This window comes from Centrocercus urophasianus, unplaced genomic scaffold (genome assembly GCF_019232065.1).
Source record: "Centrocercus urophasianus isolate 14NV4802_14NV808 unplaced genomic scaffold, USGS_Curo_1.0 seq_1233, whole genome shotgun sequence".
NCBI lineage: Eukaryota > Metazoa > Chordata > Aves > Galliformes > Phasianidae > Centrocercus > Centrocercus urophasianus.
In genome coordinates, this window is record NW_024884402.1 from 11481 (window position 1) to 26176 (window position 14696).

The window sequence follows — 14696 nt, forward strand, 5'->3', positions numbered from 1 at the left end:
GCTTCTGTGCTTGAGGAATCTCAACCAAAACGACTGTGTTTATGTAGCGTGAGGGTGCCTTGTTGAAGGCGTCCCACACTGTTTCCAAGCATTTGTGAGTGATAGAGTGCTAACCCAGGTGTTTCCCCCTTCCTCCTTTTCTTTCTGCAGAGACTCTGAAGAAGGAGAATGGTGAGTGGGACTGTCCCCTGGCAAGCCATCCCTTCCACCAATATTCAGGTTTATTTGTCATGGTGTTGTGCTGGTGATGGCAATGTGTGTTGGAGGAGTTTTTGGAGCAAATGAGAATGGAGCATGGAGAATTGAGGCATGGCAACGACTCTAAGGGTAGTGATGGTTGGCCCCTGACAGCCTGTTCTCCTGTGGTTGACAATGATGCTTTGAGTGGTGAAATTATTCTGGCTCTAGTGTGAGGGGTGTGTGGGCCAGTATGGCACAGCATGAGGCAAGGCACCTCCTGAATCCTGTGTTTTTCCTTGCTGGGTTGGGAAATCCAAGGAAGCAGTACTGTGGGACCCTTGCATTTTTTACTGACATTGCGTCTTCTTCTGCGCTGTCTGCATTGATTGGGCAGAGAACCTCAGTGCAAATAAATCTGAATCCCTCAGCCTGCCCTCAGGCATTTTCTATTGGGATAAGGCCTTGGGGATAGCAAAGAGGGCTATTCCTGCAATGCCAAGTATCTCCAGACAGGTCTATGATTGAGCCTACCACCTCCCCAGTTCTCAGTGTTCCAACTGGTGCTTGTCATCTCCCGGGTTGGTCTCAAGAATATCATCCAAACCACATGGATTTTCTCTTATTGTTCAGGACTTCATTGCTTTGTGGTGGCCAGTGTGAATGTTGTATGTTACTTTTGAGGAGTCTGGACCACTTGCGTAATGTATTTTTATCTGCTTGTTTTGGAAGTGTTTCCTCAGCCTAACTGTGGAGTTACTGTTTGTGTTATCTTTGCCTTTCAGCACTCTCTCAGAATCTGTTTAGTGAATGTTAAGTGTTGAATGTCCTTGAGTGCTCGCGTTGCAAAACCAAGATTGAAGGGAGGACTTCACCTGGATGTGTTTCTCCTTATCTCCTGGGCTGTTCTCTCCTGCAGCTTCTGATTATTTTCAAAACTGATTTCAGAATCACAGAACTGCGTGGCTTACAAAGGACACCTCTAGGTCACCCAGTCCTCTTGCTAAAGCAGGTTTCCTATTATAGGTTGCACAGAAAAACATCCTTGTGGCTTTTGAGTATCTCCAGAGAAGTAGACTCTCTGGGCTCTGTCACGGACACAGTAGGTTTTGTCTCTTCCTTTTAGTTGTGTGGGATCTTATGGAAGTTTTGAACTTACTGTTTAAGTATAACACACTTCTGTGTAATCAGCTGATGTTTTCCTGGTTTCAAATATTCTTGTCCTTTGTCATGGAAGATGATAATCATAAAATGGCCTTCTTACATGCAGAACAGGCAAGCAATAACAGAAGTACTGGATTGTCTGCCAGTAGCGTGGGCTGTTAAGTCACTGGAGACTAGATTTCCTGAAAACATTTTTCTTCCTTTTTTTTTTTTTCCTGTAGAGTTATTGCGTGCACAAAGACATAAAGGTAAGTAAAATACATTCTGAATCCCACCTCTTAAAGCTTTGATATAGCTCTTGAGTAACCATTTGTTCTCAGGCCTCTTGTTCTGTAAGTAACAGCACAAGAGAAAGAACTGATTTTGAATCCTTTAGTTATCCATTTGCTGGCCTATAAACGTTTCACTAATTTCTGTTCTTCTGAGATATATAACACAATTGTTTCTTCTATAAAATTAGAGGTTTGATCTGTATAAGAAGGTGGAGTTTGTTTCAGGGTGTTCATCTAGAGCAATACTACTGCTAAGTGCACACAAACCTGCTGAATTTATCATGCAGCGTTGGTGAATGGAATTGTTCCTCATTCCCTTGCAAGATTTTGTGATTCTGGTTTTGTTCAAAGAGGAGTTGTGTTCCAAAGCATGGCTGTTATTGTCTGGTCTCTTCCTTACTGCTGAACAATTCCTTAATCAAAAGCTTATAATCTCCTTACATTTCTCCTTTGTGTTGCATGCTGTTGTTGCATGCTGGTGTCTTTCAGTATGTCACAGATGAGACACAAAGGTGAAGGGAGATGAGTTGGGTTGCCGGAAATTGGTGGTATCCTGGGCATAAAATTTCCTAGGGCCTATCAGAGTGGAGATCAAGACAAGGCAGGGGAATAAATACATATTCATTGGTTCAACCAATAGGAAGTCTCAAAGCAGTTGACCTCTTGCTATTTAGTACTTAAGAAGTTGCCTTGTTATTGCAGTTGATGTCACCCTCGATGCTGACACGGCTCATCCTAGACTGCAAGTGTCTGAAGATGGGAAGAGTGTAACAGACACCGGTGTGATCAGAAGAGTGCCCAGCAAGGAGGAGAGATTTGATTCCCACACTTTTCTGTTGGCAAAAGAAGGTTACACATCGGGGAGACATTACTGGGAAGTGGATGTTGGAAAGAAGCTCAACTGGAACTTGGGTGTTGCCCAGGAGACTGTGACTCGGAAAGAGACAGTGGCTCTGTCCCCAGAGAATGGTTTCTGGGTCATAGGGTTAGCAGATGGGCAAGAGTATTGGGCCCACTCGGATCCCTGGACCCGTTTAACTGTGAGTGGCAGACCACAGAAGATTGGGATCTTCCTGGACATCTCATCCAAGAAGTTGTCATTCTTCAATGTTCATCAGAAAAAAATGATGTATGTTTTTAGCTTTGTTAATTATCACAGCCAGAATGTGAAGCTTTTTCCCTTCTTCTCAACAGGTTCATCTGCAACCAATTCTGACACTGAGCCTCTAAGAATTGCATGGGGGTTTGATGATGATGACAAATGAATGGTTGAAGTAAAAATGTACAGTTAATTAATGACTGAAAAGTGAGTCTGAGGTCCAAGTACACTACATTCAGCCCCATGCTTTGTGCCACCAAGTTGAAATATAAAATTCTTTCACCATTGCTTGCTAAGTCTTCCGTGAGCCATTTTCTGCAGGAAATCTCTCACTTCAGGCCTCCTAGTCAATGGGTAGAGAGAGTCTCCAGGTGTTTCTATGAACCTACACAAGTGTTTTCTAAGCACAGGAACTGTTTTATGCATGTATGGCTGCGTAGGTATCATTCCATCAGATGTGAGGAAGAGCATGAATTCTTTTTCTGTGCACTGATCATCACAGGAAATATTCATGACATTTATGTGCAAAAGTTGGCTAGTGTCCTAGCGTGGGAGAGCTTTCTGATGAGCTGAAACCACGCTGCTGAAGAATACCTCTGACTTCTGATACTAGATGATCACCAGTCATGGCAGATCCTTGTATATCAGTTGCAAAAACAAAGTGCCTGCTGAAAACAACCTGACTGACTTTCCATCAGTGTTTCTTTCTGCAGAAAGTCCTTTCACTTGGAAATGGTGTGGAATATGTTCCAGCCTTCCTCATTTTGGTATTTGGTCTGAAAAGTGTTCAGGAGAATTTACAGGGTACTAATACCCTCTCAATTTTAGTGAGTACAGACTGAATTCATACATTTCTAAGCTTGCATGTCAGTGAATTTATTGTTGACCTCTCCTGCCCTTCCTGCTATTTCTAGATTCATGGATTTCATCTTTTTCTCTCCTCAGGAGAGAATGGATACATGCTCAAGAACCTATTTTAGGATGCATGCACAGTCTCCTTCACACAGTTTTCAGAATAGCCTCTGCCAGAGCAAGAATATCTTTACTTCACTCTTTGTTGGTGTCTGCTGCTGTTAGAACACCTGATCCTAATGTGCTAGTGTTGCCTTAAAGAAGCTGGGGAGAATATAAGTCCCTTTGTATTCTAGCTTGTCCACAAAAATCAGAGGAGCTGAGGGCAGCTTGACTTAAACACTGAGTGATCCCAGTTTTGGCACTGAAGTCTTGTTATGTTCAATATATCAGACTATCACAATTACAGGATATTCAAGAAACTCTACACAGCCAGTGAACATACTGCTGTCTGTATAATGAACAGAACAAACTACAGTCTGGATTTCCATTGAGAGTGTCAGGAATGTATTCAATTCAGTGATTGAATTGGAAGTGGCATGTCAGTTGCCCTGATATCCCTTATCCTTATGGCTGGCAGCAGCTGCTGCCCGGCACAGTCATGAATGCTCAGCCTTCTCTCCTCTCTTCTTGTGCAGAGAAGCTGTGATCCAAAGTGTGACTCTTATTCTCTGCTTGCCACTGTACAATTTCAACGATTAAGTGCAAGGCTTAATTACATTCTTCCTTGATGTTTCATGTCATTGATCAAGAGACACTCTCTGCCAGTTGCTTTGCATTTATTGCATGCTGGTGACCCTCAGTACACAGCAGGTGAGAGACAAGGGAAAAGGGAAACTTAGGTTGCTAGAAGACATCCTGGGCAAAGAAATTTCCTAGGACATATCAGAGTGAAGATCATAACAAGGCAGGGGAATAAATGCAGAGGGTCAACCAATAGAAAGCATAAAAGCAGTAGCCCTCCTGTTATTTAGTACTTAAGAAATTACCTTATTGCATTTAATGACACCTTTGACACAGATCATCCTGGAAGTGTCTGAAGTTGGAAAGAGCATAACAGAAAGGTGCCCAGCAAGGAGAGATTTGATTCCCATATGTTGGGGGAATTAAGGGTTGTCTGCTTTGCCATGTAGCCCGTCTTGAAGTTGCAACATGCATGCTTAGACTTGTCTCTCAAGCACACCATGTTTGCAAGTTCCCCTGGGCGTACCAGCACAAACCCACCAACCAATCACCTGACTCAGACTTCAGGATTCCCACTTCTTACAGGCTGTTCCAGCTTAAACTTTACGAGTCAATACACATGCTTATCCCACGCACATCTGTTTGGTGAAGATGCACATACTTGATGCACTCAGCAGGTGACACCAGGCTCATGGGCTGTAACCCAGTGCCCTACTTCTGCCTCTGGGGTGGAGACACTTGTCTCACTCACACCAGTCCCACCAGTATCTGGGAAAACAGACTAGTCTCTTCCCATGGCTGGGAGTAGAAGACCCCCACTTGCTCCAGTACATCACGTCAGGGCCCTCCCTGCTCCCTTCAGTAGCGGTTCTACAGCCTACAGCTCAGCCTGACTCCAGTAGCAGACCCCCAGACCGTCATTGATCTGCCAAGTGTCTGGCACTCTGGGTTCATAGACCGTGGTGCCCTCCCAAGTCCTGGAGACAACTCTCCAACCATGATACCAGGACCCTCACTCACTCCTGTAGCTGACCCCACATCTGTGGCCAACACCCTTGGCTTAACTCCAGTAGTTGCACCCAGTCCACACACAAAAATCCCCATAGGCACCATCCCAGGCTAAGAGCCCACAAGGCCATCTACCTGCTGACAGTAGGACCCTTCACTCCACTGGCTGACACCATAGCTCACACATCACTGTATCTAACCGTAAATGTTCTAATGTGCTTAAGAAAGAAAATATGTTTAAATATGTTTTTTTTTCCATCAGATAACATTTATTTAGTTTCTTGATACAAATATAGTGGAATTGGGCTTGCCTAATTAAATGGATTCCAACAAACTTAAACGCAAATTGGAAATGAGCATGGATGCAACTCCTCCCGCAGCAAAGTGATGGAAAGACAGGTTATATAGCACCTCCTAAATTACAGCTGTCACTTCTGGGAACTGAATATGTTTTGTAAACTTGAGACTTTCTTACTCAATAACAAGAACTCAATCAACTAACCAGGGTTTTCTGAATATGGCTCCAACCTAATAATCCTAACTGGTTCTTTTGTCCTCTCTAGAATTTTGTGCCTTTCTTATCTACGTCTTTCTTTCTCATTTTGTTTTACATTATGCTGACGTTTGTTCGTGATTTCTCCCTTTTACCTTTGACTGAACTGTCCTTCCCTAGACAATTCTCTGAGCAATTTATGGATTCGTTAGTGGAACGGGAATATTTTGATGACAAACAGGCATGAATCTCAATTCCCCTTTCGATAGAAAAGGGTGAAACACTTCTGCAGATTCCTTTCCAAGGCTTATAGATATTCTCAATGCTTTGCTTCTCTTCTTTGCATCGTAAAAGTAGACTTGTGCTTCCTCCAAATCCAGAAGCACACCAATCATTGCGTCATTCATTTCCTTCTTCTCTGGCCTGTTGTTTCCTTTGATAGAGAAAACCTCTCCCCTGGTTTTCTGCAGAGCCCAGAAGTCCCCTCTTGCAAGTATCCCTTGCTCCTCTTGTTTCCCTTTGTGCCTCATGACCCCCAGCACCCAGTCCTGCTGCTGGCCCACATCCACTTCCCAGTAGTGTTTCCCAGATGCAAACCCTTCCTTTGCCACCAGGACAGGGATTGTGAAGGGGCTGCTCAGGTCAGCAGGTTCAGTTGCATTGCTTTCAACATCTGGAGCCCCTGGCACTTGGATCTTGAGGAGTTGGCATTCAGAATTCACCGTAAAGGGAACTGGAGGGGAAGATGACAATGACCCAGTGAGCAAAGTGTTTCAGGAACATACCTTTGGAGTGGGAAATGGGTTGAAGCATTTCAGGGCTTCAGTACTCTGGGCATGATTTGACAAGGAATTGAAATGTTTTCCCCAGACAGGGCAAGAAACAGACATGTAGGAACTGACAGGTCCCTTGGAGCTGTCATAGCCATGATGTCTCTCTTGTGGACAAATCCAGGTGATTCTCACTGTCTTTCACACGCTTTATAATTAATTACTCTCTCTCACTTTTCCATTGTGTCCGGGAGGTGGTTGAGTCACCATCCCAGGATGTCTTTAAAACTGTTTGGATGTGGTGCTCAGGGACGTGATTTAGCGGAGTGTTGCTAGAGTTAGGGTAGCTTGGTTAGGCTGTGTTTGAACTTGATGGTCTTTTCTAACCTGAGCAATTTCATAATCCATGATTCTATGATCATTATTATTATTGCTATTATTATTATACATTCAGTCCTTACATGAACACAATTCTGCAACTTTTTTTCTCAGTGTTTCCAATGGTCACCTCCAAGCCTCATTTTGTTTTATCCATTTAAAGTGAAGGCTTATTCCTGTGATTCCAGCTCAGCTGGCCAACCTCTAAGATCATGCCACTGTCATTTCCGGAGAACTTGGACAGAGAAATACACCATTTTCCTACCCTTTCTTCTGTCTGCTTACCTGCTTTGTCCTGAGCTTTCCAGAAATCTGCAGAGGAGAAAGAGAGGAAAGAGTTTTGTGAATCTGTTGTGTGATTACACAACTGTCAGCCTGTCTTCCGTTGCCTTCTGTTGTGCAGTTATTGCCATCACTGAAATTCATCCCAAGGGTTGACTTTATGTAAAGCAGCAGCACGTATTCCAAGAAAACAAAACTTTAAAACCACTTACCCAATTCACATTCTAGTATGTCTGCAAGAAAAATACATTCTAGTTATTAAAATGTATTTTGTTGAAAGGATGTTCTAGTTACTGACACCAATAATCTTTATATGAGGTTTGTCTGTGTTGTGGTTCAGTTTTTCAAAGCTGGACAAACCCAGACCACAGGACATCAAGCTACACAACATGTAAATACTAGCATGTTTTGAATTAGTGCAGGAGAGGCTCCACATTGAACGCAGTACCTCAGGTGAGGCCTCAGCAGCGCAGGGTAGAGGGAAATGATCAGCTCCCCTGAGGTGCATCTTATGATACAGCCCAGGATACAGTTGGCTTTTTGGGCTGTGTGGGCACAGTGCTGGCTCATGTCCAGCTTTCCATTGACCAGTGCCACCAGATGTTTTTGCAATGGAACAATTCATAGCACGTTATGGCTGCCTAGCTTTAGGTATAGCAGCTTCTGGCAAGAAGGATTAATCACAGTTCAGGAAAATCTTACAGCATGCCTCTTGACATCTGCATTGAAGGAGGAAAGAGATCTGAACTGTGATGAGGTCGGTGCAGTCTGTTCATGCTCAGGTGTGGCTTCCTCACACTGGTCTGAATACTTTATTTTTTTGTAAGGTTCACAAGAGTAAGATTTATAGTTGTTATCTTACCAAGCCAATGTTTCGTTGCAGAGTATCCTGCAAAATAATGGCTTTAATAAGTGAGAAGGAATCTCGAGGAGAAGAGGATTCAGAGTTGAGTATGATGCAGATAATTCACACATTGAGAATTCAACACTGAAATGAAGTTTCCTTTAAAATTTACCAGGCAAATATTGTCAATTATATGTTAAAGGTTTGACCAAGAAGGGAAAAAGCACAGGAGCCATAAACTAGAGCTTCAAGAAACTCTTGTATGGCCAGCAAAACTCAAGGCGGGTGGATTACAGAGAGGAAAGAAAGTATCTCAGGGCTTCTAGAAGCATAGCCATGCTGTATAATAATGTTCATAGCCATTTAATGTAAGCATTAACCATTTAACTAGAAACAAGCTGCCTTGATTTGTACTGAAATAGCTGAGTTTCTTTCCCTTTTACTACTAAGAATGCATCAAAACTGTCTTGTTTGCAGTATTTCCTTACCTGCATCACGTGTCCTCTTCTCTGAGTCTAAGTTGACCAGCAGACAGAAAATACCAAAGGAAAAAGAAAAGAAAAAGCAAACATTACTGACTTGAACAGTTGCTTTTTAAAAGAAAGTTCAAAGGATGATCAGATATGCTTTAAAATTTATGCCATTGCACTCAATAACAAAAGCTCCAAAAGGTTCATGGAAAATGGATCATAATGATATTTTGAATCTTTGGATTTGTGATGAACCATCAGCGCAGGTCACAATAATATTTGATAAAAGAAACAGTCACATCCAGAAGAACTTCATATCAAAATGTTCTACATCTCATTTGCTCTTTTGGGGATGTAAATAGCTTGCTGACCAGAAGTAATTGAAGAACTATCAAAACCATCTTCTTACCTAAGTCTTTCTCCAAATCCTCTTTGTCTGAAAGAGATGACATCTGATTATCATTGCGTCTGTTACAGTATCAAATTGTAAAACAGACATTACTCATTGTTCTGAATGCTAATTCCTGCATGATCTGTTTACATAGGACCAACTGTGATTATTCCAATCTACCTGGTGAGCAAAAGGCAATGAAGAAGCCAAATGACAACCTGGTAACTCAACACACAACTTCACAACCAGTGAGAAGGATGAAATGATATCCATACAGCCTCTTTAAGGCACCTACCTGTTGAATATCTCAATCTCATCTAGTTACCTGTCATGTCCCTTAGATTTCAAGTAGGAAATCCACACACCCCTCCTCCCACCAGCTCTTCTCCCCAGTAGTGATTTCCTCATGGAGTTGAAATCTATTCTCTCTGTGATCACATCTAATAATAGGAGAAAATGAGTATTTACTCTTTTTGAGCTCGTCCATCGTTGTTTCTAAGAATAAAACAGCAGACAACAAAAATTGTCATATTAATTATTGATTTAAATATTCAAAAAAAAAAAAAAAAAAAAAAAGAATAGAATAATCTGAAATGCTCAGTGGAAGTTGAGCCCATGAGTTCTGCAGAACAACAACTAAATCATTATAACAGGGGAATATTTTTAGTAGAAGAGCATCTTAAAAATACTAGAAGAAACATGAGCTACTGAAACAGGAATACTGTCAGGCATTCACAAAAGAATCCCTGCAATTATCTCCTGTCTGGAGAAATACTGTGGGCAGGAGGAACTTCCTTACACAAGAAGGCAGGCTTATGAATAATACATATTCATATTGGATTCATTGTTTGGTGTTGACACATCAGTATGCAACAAATTCTTGTTTCTGGGACCTGTTGAACGAACACAGTTTGCTTTTGCCTCTGAAGCTACAGAAACTTTTGGCTTTATTGTGACACTAGAGAGAAGAGTTTATCTGTGTTGACAACTAGCTCTGCCTGTGAGTGGTGGAAGCAGAACTCCCTGCTGAGGCAGCAGTGGTGGTACTTGTAGCTGATGAGAAAAAACAGGCAATGCACCTTGGTGCATTACAAAACTGAAATGTCTTAGTATTGATTGTTCCTGCATTCTTATCGGAACAGTAATCTATGAAAATGCTTCTGAGACTGTTGCTAGCTCAAAAATTGAGGCTATTGTCCCAAAGTAGGATTGTGTGGGTTTACTTAGCCCCCTTGTTACTCACCTTCTTTTTGTTTTCTTGCATAATGAACTGGAAAAGGAAGAAGAATTTTAATTATTTTCCCAAGAAAAAAAAAATCTGTTTAAATTATCATAGTATAATCCCAATATGAGTTTTATTCCTAAAAAAGCACTGTTCTAAAGATGAGCCGCGTATTCAGTGCCTATTTATCATTTGTGATCACTTAAAATTGTATCTCACAAACAACCTCCTTGTTAAGGATGTTTTGTGCATTCACACATATGTCACTCTCACACACCTATCACTTTTTTCCTCTCTCCATCTCATTCCTGTCTCTTTCTTTCTCACGCTCATATTGAAATGACACTTCATTTTCCATTAACTGCACTTTGCAGTGTGGTTACAACTTCCATATCAGCTGTTGTTGGTGTAAATACTTACTCTTCAGCTTATAGCCTGCAGCAGCGATAACAGCCACAGCACAAAATATAATCACAAGGAATGCGGTCATCCAAGGTGAAGTGGATGGAAAGAAGACCTCTGTAAAATATAAACAGTGTTCCTTTCAATGAATGTTTGTGAAAAAAACTCTAGGACATATCCAGTGTCTAAGGCATGTGAATTTAATGCTATAATTTTTGCTGTACTGTATCACATTGGGACTCTTTTTTCCATCTGTGGCAGTTATGGCTGCCCTCCCATTCTCCACGGTGCATTGCCAGATAGAGAAATTGACAGAGCATCTCATATATTGTGAGATGCCACCTTTCTGTAAGAAGTATGTGTTGAGTGATCCATCTGAGGACATTATTTTAATTATTGTCCTTATAGATGAAGTTTTTGGGAACGAAAAACTGTCTATTTCAGATGGAAAAAAAGGAGTCTTCTGCTTTACTTTTGAAATTAAGATCCAAATGGGAGGGTGGCACCTGCTGTTGTGCAGAGTCATCATGCTGTTGTCAAGGAGAGAAAGAGGATGAGAGCAGACCTTCACCATTTCCTACAGGCACTTCTAAATCATTCCCTTTCCAAATCATTTCAGTGCTCCCGCGTGATGATCAATGAGAATTGACTAATATTTCTTGATAAGATGAATTCTGAACTTAATGAGTAATATGAAATTTTAATTCTTATAACGTTATCCATCTCAGCACTTGCCATTTATGTCTTTTCTGGATATCCACAATCTCTCTGGGAAAAATGGAGAGATGAAGGACAGCAGCCAGCAAACTGGTTCTCATAAATATCAGCCCTGGAGTTCACTTACCTGAAACCAGGACTCGCGATTCACGTGCTGTGTTGAGGATATCATTGACTATTCTGCAGGAGACTTCCATGTCAGTTCCTGGTTCTAGGGCCATGGAACTGACAACGTCAAAAAGGCCTGAAGAAGTCTGCAGTCTTTGTGTGACCACTTTCTCCTTCCTTGTCTGTCCTTTGCTGTCCAGCCAAATTACCTCAGGCTGTGGAAACCATCCCTGGGACTTGCAGGTGACTCCAATGCCCTGATCCACGTGGCCATCCATATGAACTGCAGAGTCCTTACCTTGAGCTGTAGAGAAGGAAAGAAACAAACAGGCAATGAGATATTCTCTGACTGAGCAGCCCATGTTGGAAAGATCTTCCTCAGATTTGTCCATAAACACACTGTGTGAGTTGAACAGATGGAGATGCCTGTATTCAGCATCTCTCTTCCTGTACTGATAAAGAATTTTTTTTTCAGACATTTTTGATACCTTCATAAATAATTTGAAATAAAAATGAAAAGGAGTAATCACGACACCATACTGACTAGCAGAAAATTTGCTGTTGAAATAGATTTGGATGACACTATTATGAGACTACAGTTGGAATACTGGACAAGAAAAGTGATGTGTAAGATGGGGCAACAAAAATGGGTTGAAACACAAAATACCCTCTCAGCTGGCCTACAGTTGCCTCACTTCTACATAAATAGGTTTGGTTTATTGCAGCATTCAGCCCTACTCCCTTTACACATTTTCATACCCACATGTAAGAGAATATTAAAAAGATATTTTTAGTGTCCAGATGTCAATGAAGGAAGACTACCAGAGTGGAGGCTGGTCTTCCTCATGGCTAACAGAACCCCATCGTCCTTACCAAAGATACACAACTGCACTGAGTAAGAAATCAAAAGCACCTTTTTGGAAGGTTTTGGAACCTTGGAAAAGACATTCCACTCACCTGCCACATTCAGGTCAACCACCACTTCATCGTACCAGTTCTCCAAAGAGACACTGCAGATATATTTCCCTTTGTCGGAGACCATGACATTTTTCAGGTGAAGGGATAAGTTCCCCTTAGTAACTTCACTCAGAAAAAAATTTGTACGGCCCAGGTATGCCTTATTCTCCTTTACTGGATTCTGTGCATTTCTTCCATCATAGGTAGTCACTTCATAGTTTACGGGATTTCCAATTACTGTCCACTGAACAAGTACTCCCTCTGAGATTGTCTTAGCTTCCAGCTGGCAGGGCAGGGTGACTCCCATTCCAACAACTCCAAGCACAGGATCGTAAGGAGGTATAATTCTTAACTGACCTGAAAGAAGATGTAGATGTAAATCTTGCCAGCCACAGATGTTCTCATTAGCATTTTGTACAGGAAGCAGTAATGTCAGTTAGTGAATGCAGGTCTTCCGTTCTGATAAAAATCAGTGTATCAGGAAATGCTGTGGATCAGGATATTATCTCAAGAATTATTTCAATAATTTCCTACTTTGAAATCAGGCGCTGATGAGATGAGACAAATGGAGAGCAAGAAATCCCATCACGGTAAGGACTCAGGGATTCTGGTGCGTAAGAAGCCAGCAATGTGCACTTGTAGCCCAAAAGACATTGAGTGCTGCACTGACAGAGGGGTAGCAGCAGGGAGAGGGTGGGAATTGTCCCCCTCTACTATGTGAGGCCTCATAAGATGTGCTGTGCTCAAACCTGGAACCCCCACCATGAGAAACATGAGGAGTGTTGGAATAAGTCTGGAAAAGGGCCACAGAGATGCTCAGAGGACTGGAGCACCTCTTATGTAAAGAGGCTGAGAGGGATGGTCTTGTTAAGTCTGGAAAAGAAAAAGCTCGTTTGTGACTTCACTGCAGCTTTCCAGCACATAAAGGGAGCTTATAAACAGAAGGGAGAGTGACTTTTTACACAGTCTGATAGTGATAGGACTAGTTATTCTGAAAGATGCGAGATTGCAATTAGACATCAAGGGGAAAATTTTCACTGAGATGGTGGTGAGGTGCTGCCCATAGAAATTGTGGAGTTACTTGATGACGGTTTGGGATGGCCCTCCTGATCTAGTACAAGAAGTCTGACCTAGATGACAACAAGTCCATGGCAGGGGGTTGGAACTGGAAGGGCTTTAAGATCCCTTCCAACCCAAGCCGTTCTATGATTCTATGTCAGTTTTGTAAGTGGAAGAAGACTTTTCTGTCCTCTGCCGTTGTTCAACACCATCACTTACCCACTCAGAATGCAGAGTAACCTCAGGGAAGGGTTACCAGAAAAACTGTGCTTAATTTGCAGACAGATTCTGAGGCAGAAATGGCATACTACCATGAAGAAAGATAGGCTCGTTATGTAAAGCTTTAATTCGAAAGGCAAGCTTATGCCTACCTAATATCAGATGCCAATCATATTTTCACTTGTGTACCTTCCTTTAGAGATGAAACACACAACAGGAAAGAGATTTCATGTGAAATTCTTTGTTAAAATATGGTCATTTATGAAAATTAGACATAGTTAATTTTGATTTTTATTGGAAAATATTCTAGCAGACCTTTGCAGATTTTACTCTCCTACTCCATCACTCAGAAGTGGACAATACCCAAAGAAATGTAGGTTTCTGAGCCCAATTAAGTGACAGGACCAGCTGAGCTGAGAAAAGAAGTCGAAGCAAAGAAAAAAAGAAAGCTCCCTGAAAAAACAATCTCAGAAATCAGTAAATCTATGTATAATGCTATATGAAAACACACAAGTAAATTTCTCCATTTCTTTCAATTCCTGTTTTTTTTTTCTGTTTGTTTGTTTGTTTGTTTTTAAGTTCTAGAACAACCCATCAGCTTTGGAAATTTAGTACCATTTAAATCAAATTAGAACAAAACCCAGACTTACCTTTAATCAAATGAACTATCTGTAGGAAAATTATAATGTGAAGATTCACTGTGTGCTGAAATCTGGAAGCCATCACCACGCAGGTTTGGATGCCTTCAGTAACCAAGGCCAAATCTTACCACATGCCTGTAATCTTTCCAAGTATGGAACAGAAAATTAGAAGACCGAATTGGGAATGAAAGGCGTATGTTTATATAGATATCAAAGTACGTGGAGTGATACAAAGATAAACCCTTTAAAATGCTTATGTTTCGTGGAAGAAAAATAAAGAAAATGAATGAATATGTTGTTTAGAATGGAAGTCTATGACTTATGTTAAGATTCTAAGACTTCCACTTGTCCTGCAGAGACCGAGAGAGGTATTTCTGAACGACTTAGAAGGACATGAGAATGGATCAGAAGGGTGTTTTACAGTCCTATCCCTGAAGGGTCTAAAAGACACCTTGTGTTTAGGAAAACTCTAGTCATTTTTTGTAGA

At 41.4% G+C, this 14696-nt stretch overlaps 2 protein-coding genes across 5 annotated transcripts in view; one reads left to right on the plus strand and one right to left on the minus strand.

The window, feature by feature from the left end:
• The window catches only part of LOC122156492 (butyrophilin subfamily 1 member A1-like), a 13798-nt gene extending 10801 nt beyond the window's left edge, over positions 1-2997 (plus strand). For both annotated transcript variants that reach the window (XM_042811245.1, XM_042811246.1), the window contains 3 exons: positions 151-171; positions 1563-1589; positions 2316-2997. In XM_042811245.1, coding sequence (XP_042667179.1) covers positions 151-171; positions 1563-1589; positions 2316-2878 — 611 coding nt within the window. In that variant the 3' untranslated portion in view covers positions 2879-2997. The remainder of the gene's footprint in view (positions 1-150; positions 172-1562; positions 1590-2315) is intronic.
• Positions 2998-5502: 2505 nt separating this feature from the next.
• On the minus strand, positions 5503-14394 carry LOC122156491 (butyrophilin subfamily 3 member A2-like). 3 transcript variants are annotated; one of them, XM_042811242.1, is made up of 12 exons: positions 14219-14393; positions 12291-12647; positions 11353-11637; positions 10527-10625; positions 10128-10154; positions 9353-9379; positions 8903-8929; positions 8512-8538; positions 8042-8068; positions 7392-7412; positions 7183-7209; positions 5503-6482 (listed from the first exon to the last, which is right to left on the minus strand). In XM_042811242.1, the coding sequence occupies exons 1-12, from the start codon at positions 14289-14291 to the stop codon at positions 5947-5949; spliced, it is 1533 nt and encodes a 510-aa protein (XP_042667176.1). In that variant the 5' UTR covers positions 14292-14393; the 3' UTR covers positions 5503-5946. The 3 variants fall into 3 exon arrangements, with proteins under 3 accessions (XP_042667176.1, XP_042667178.1, XP_042667177.1); XM_042811244.1 differs by lacking the exon at positions 8903-8929 and having other exon boundaries at positions 14219-14394; XM_042811243.1 differs by lacking the exon at positions 7392-7412 and having other exon boundaries at positions 14219-14394.
• Between the last annotated feature and the right edge of the window lie 302 nt (positions 14395-14696).

Coding starts and splice junctions, on each gene's coding strand:
- LOC122156491 (XM_042811242.1), bottom strand. CDS start 14,291: ATGGCTTCCAGATTTCAGCACACAGTGAATCTTCACATTATAATTTTC. Junction 9,380..10,127: donor TGCAAGAAAACAAAAAGAAG/GTGAGTAACAAG, acceptor TTTTATTCTTAG/AAACAACGATGGACGAGCTC. Junction 8,069..8,511: donor GAAGAGGACACGTGATGCAG/GTAAGGAAATAC, acceptor ATTATTTTGCAG/GATACTCTGCAACGAAACAT.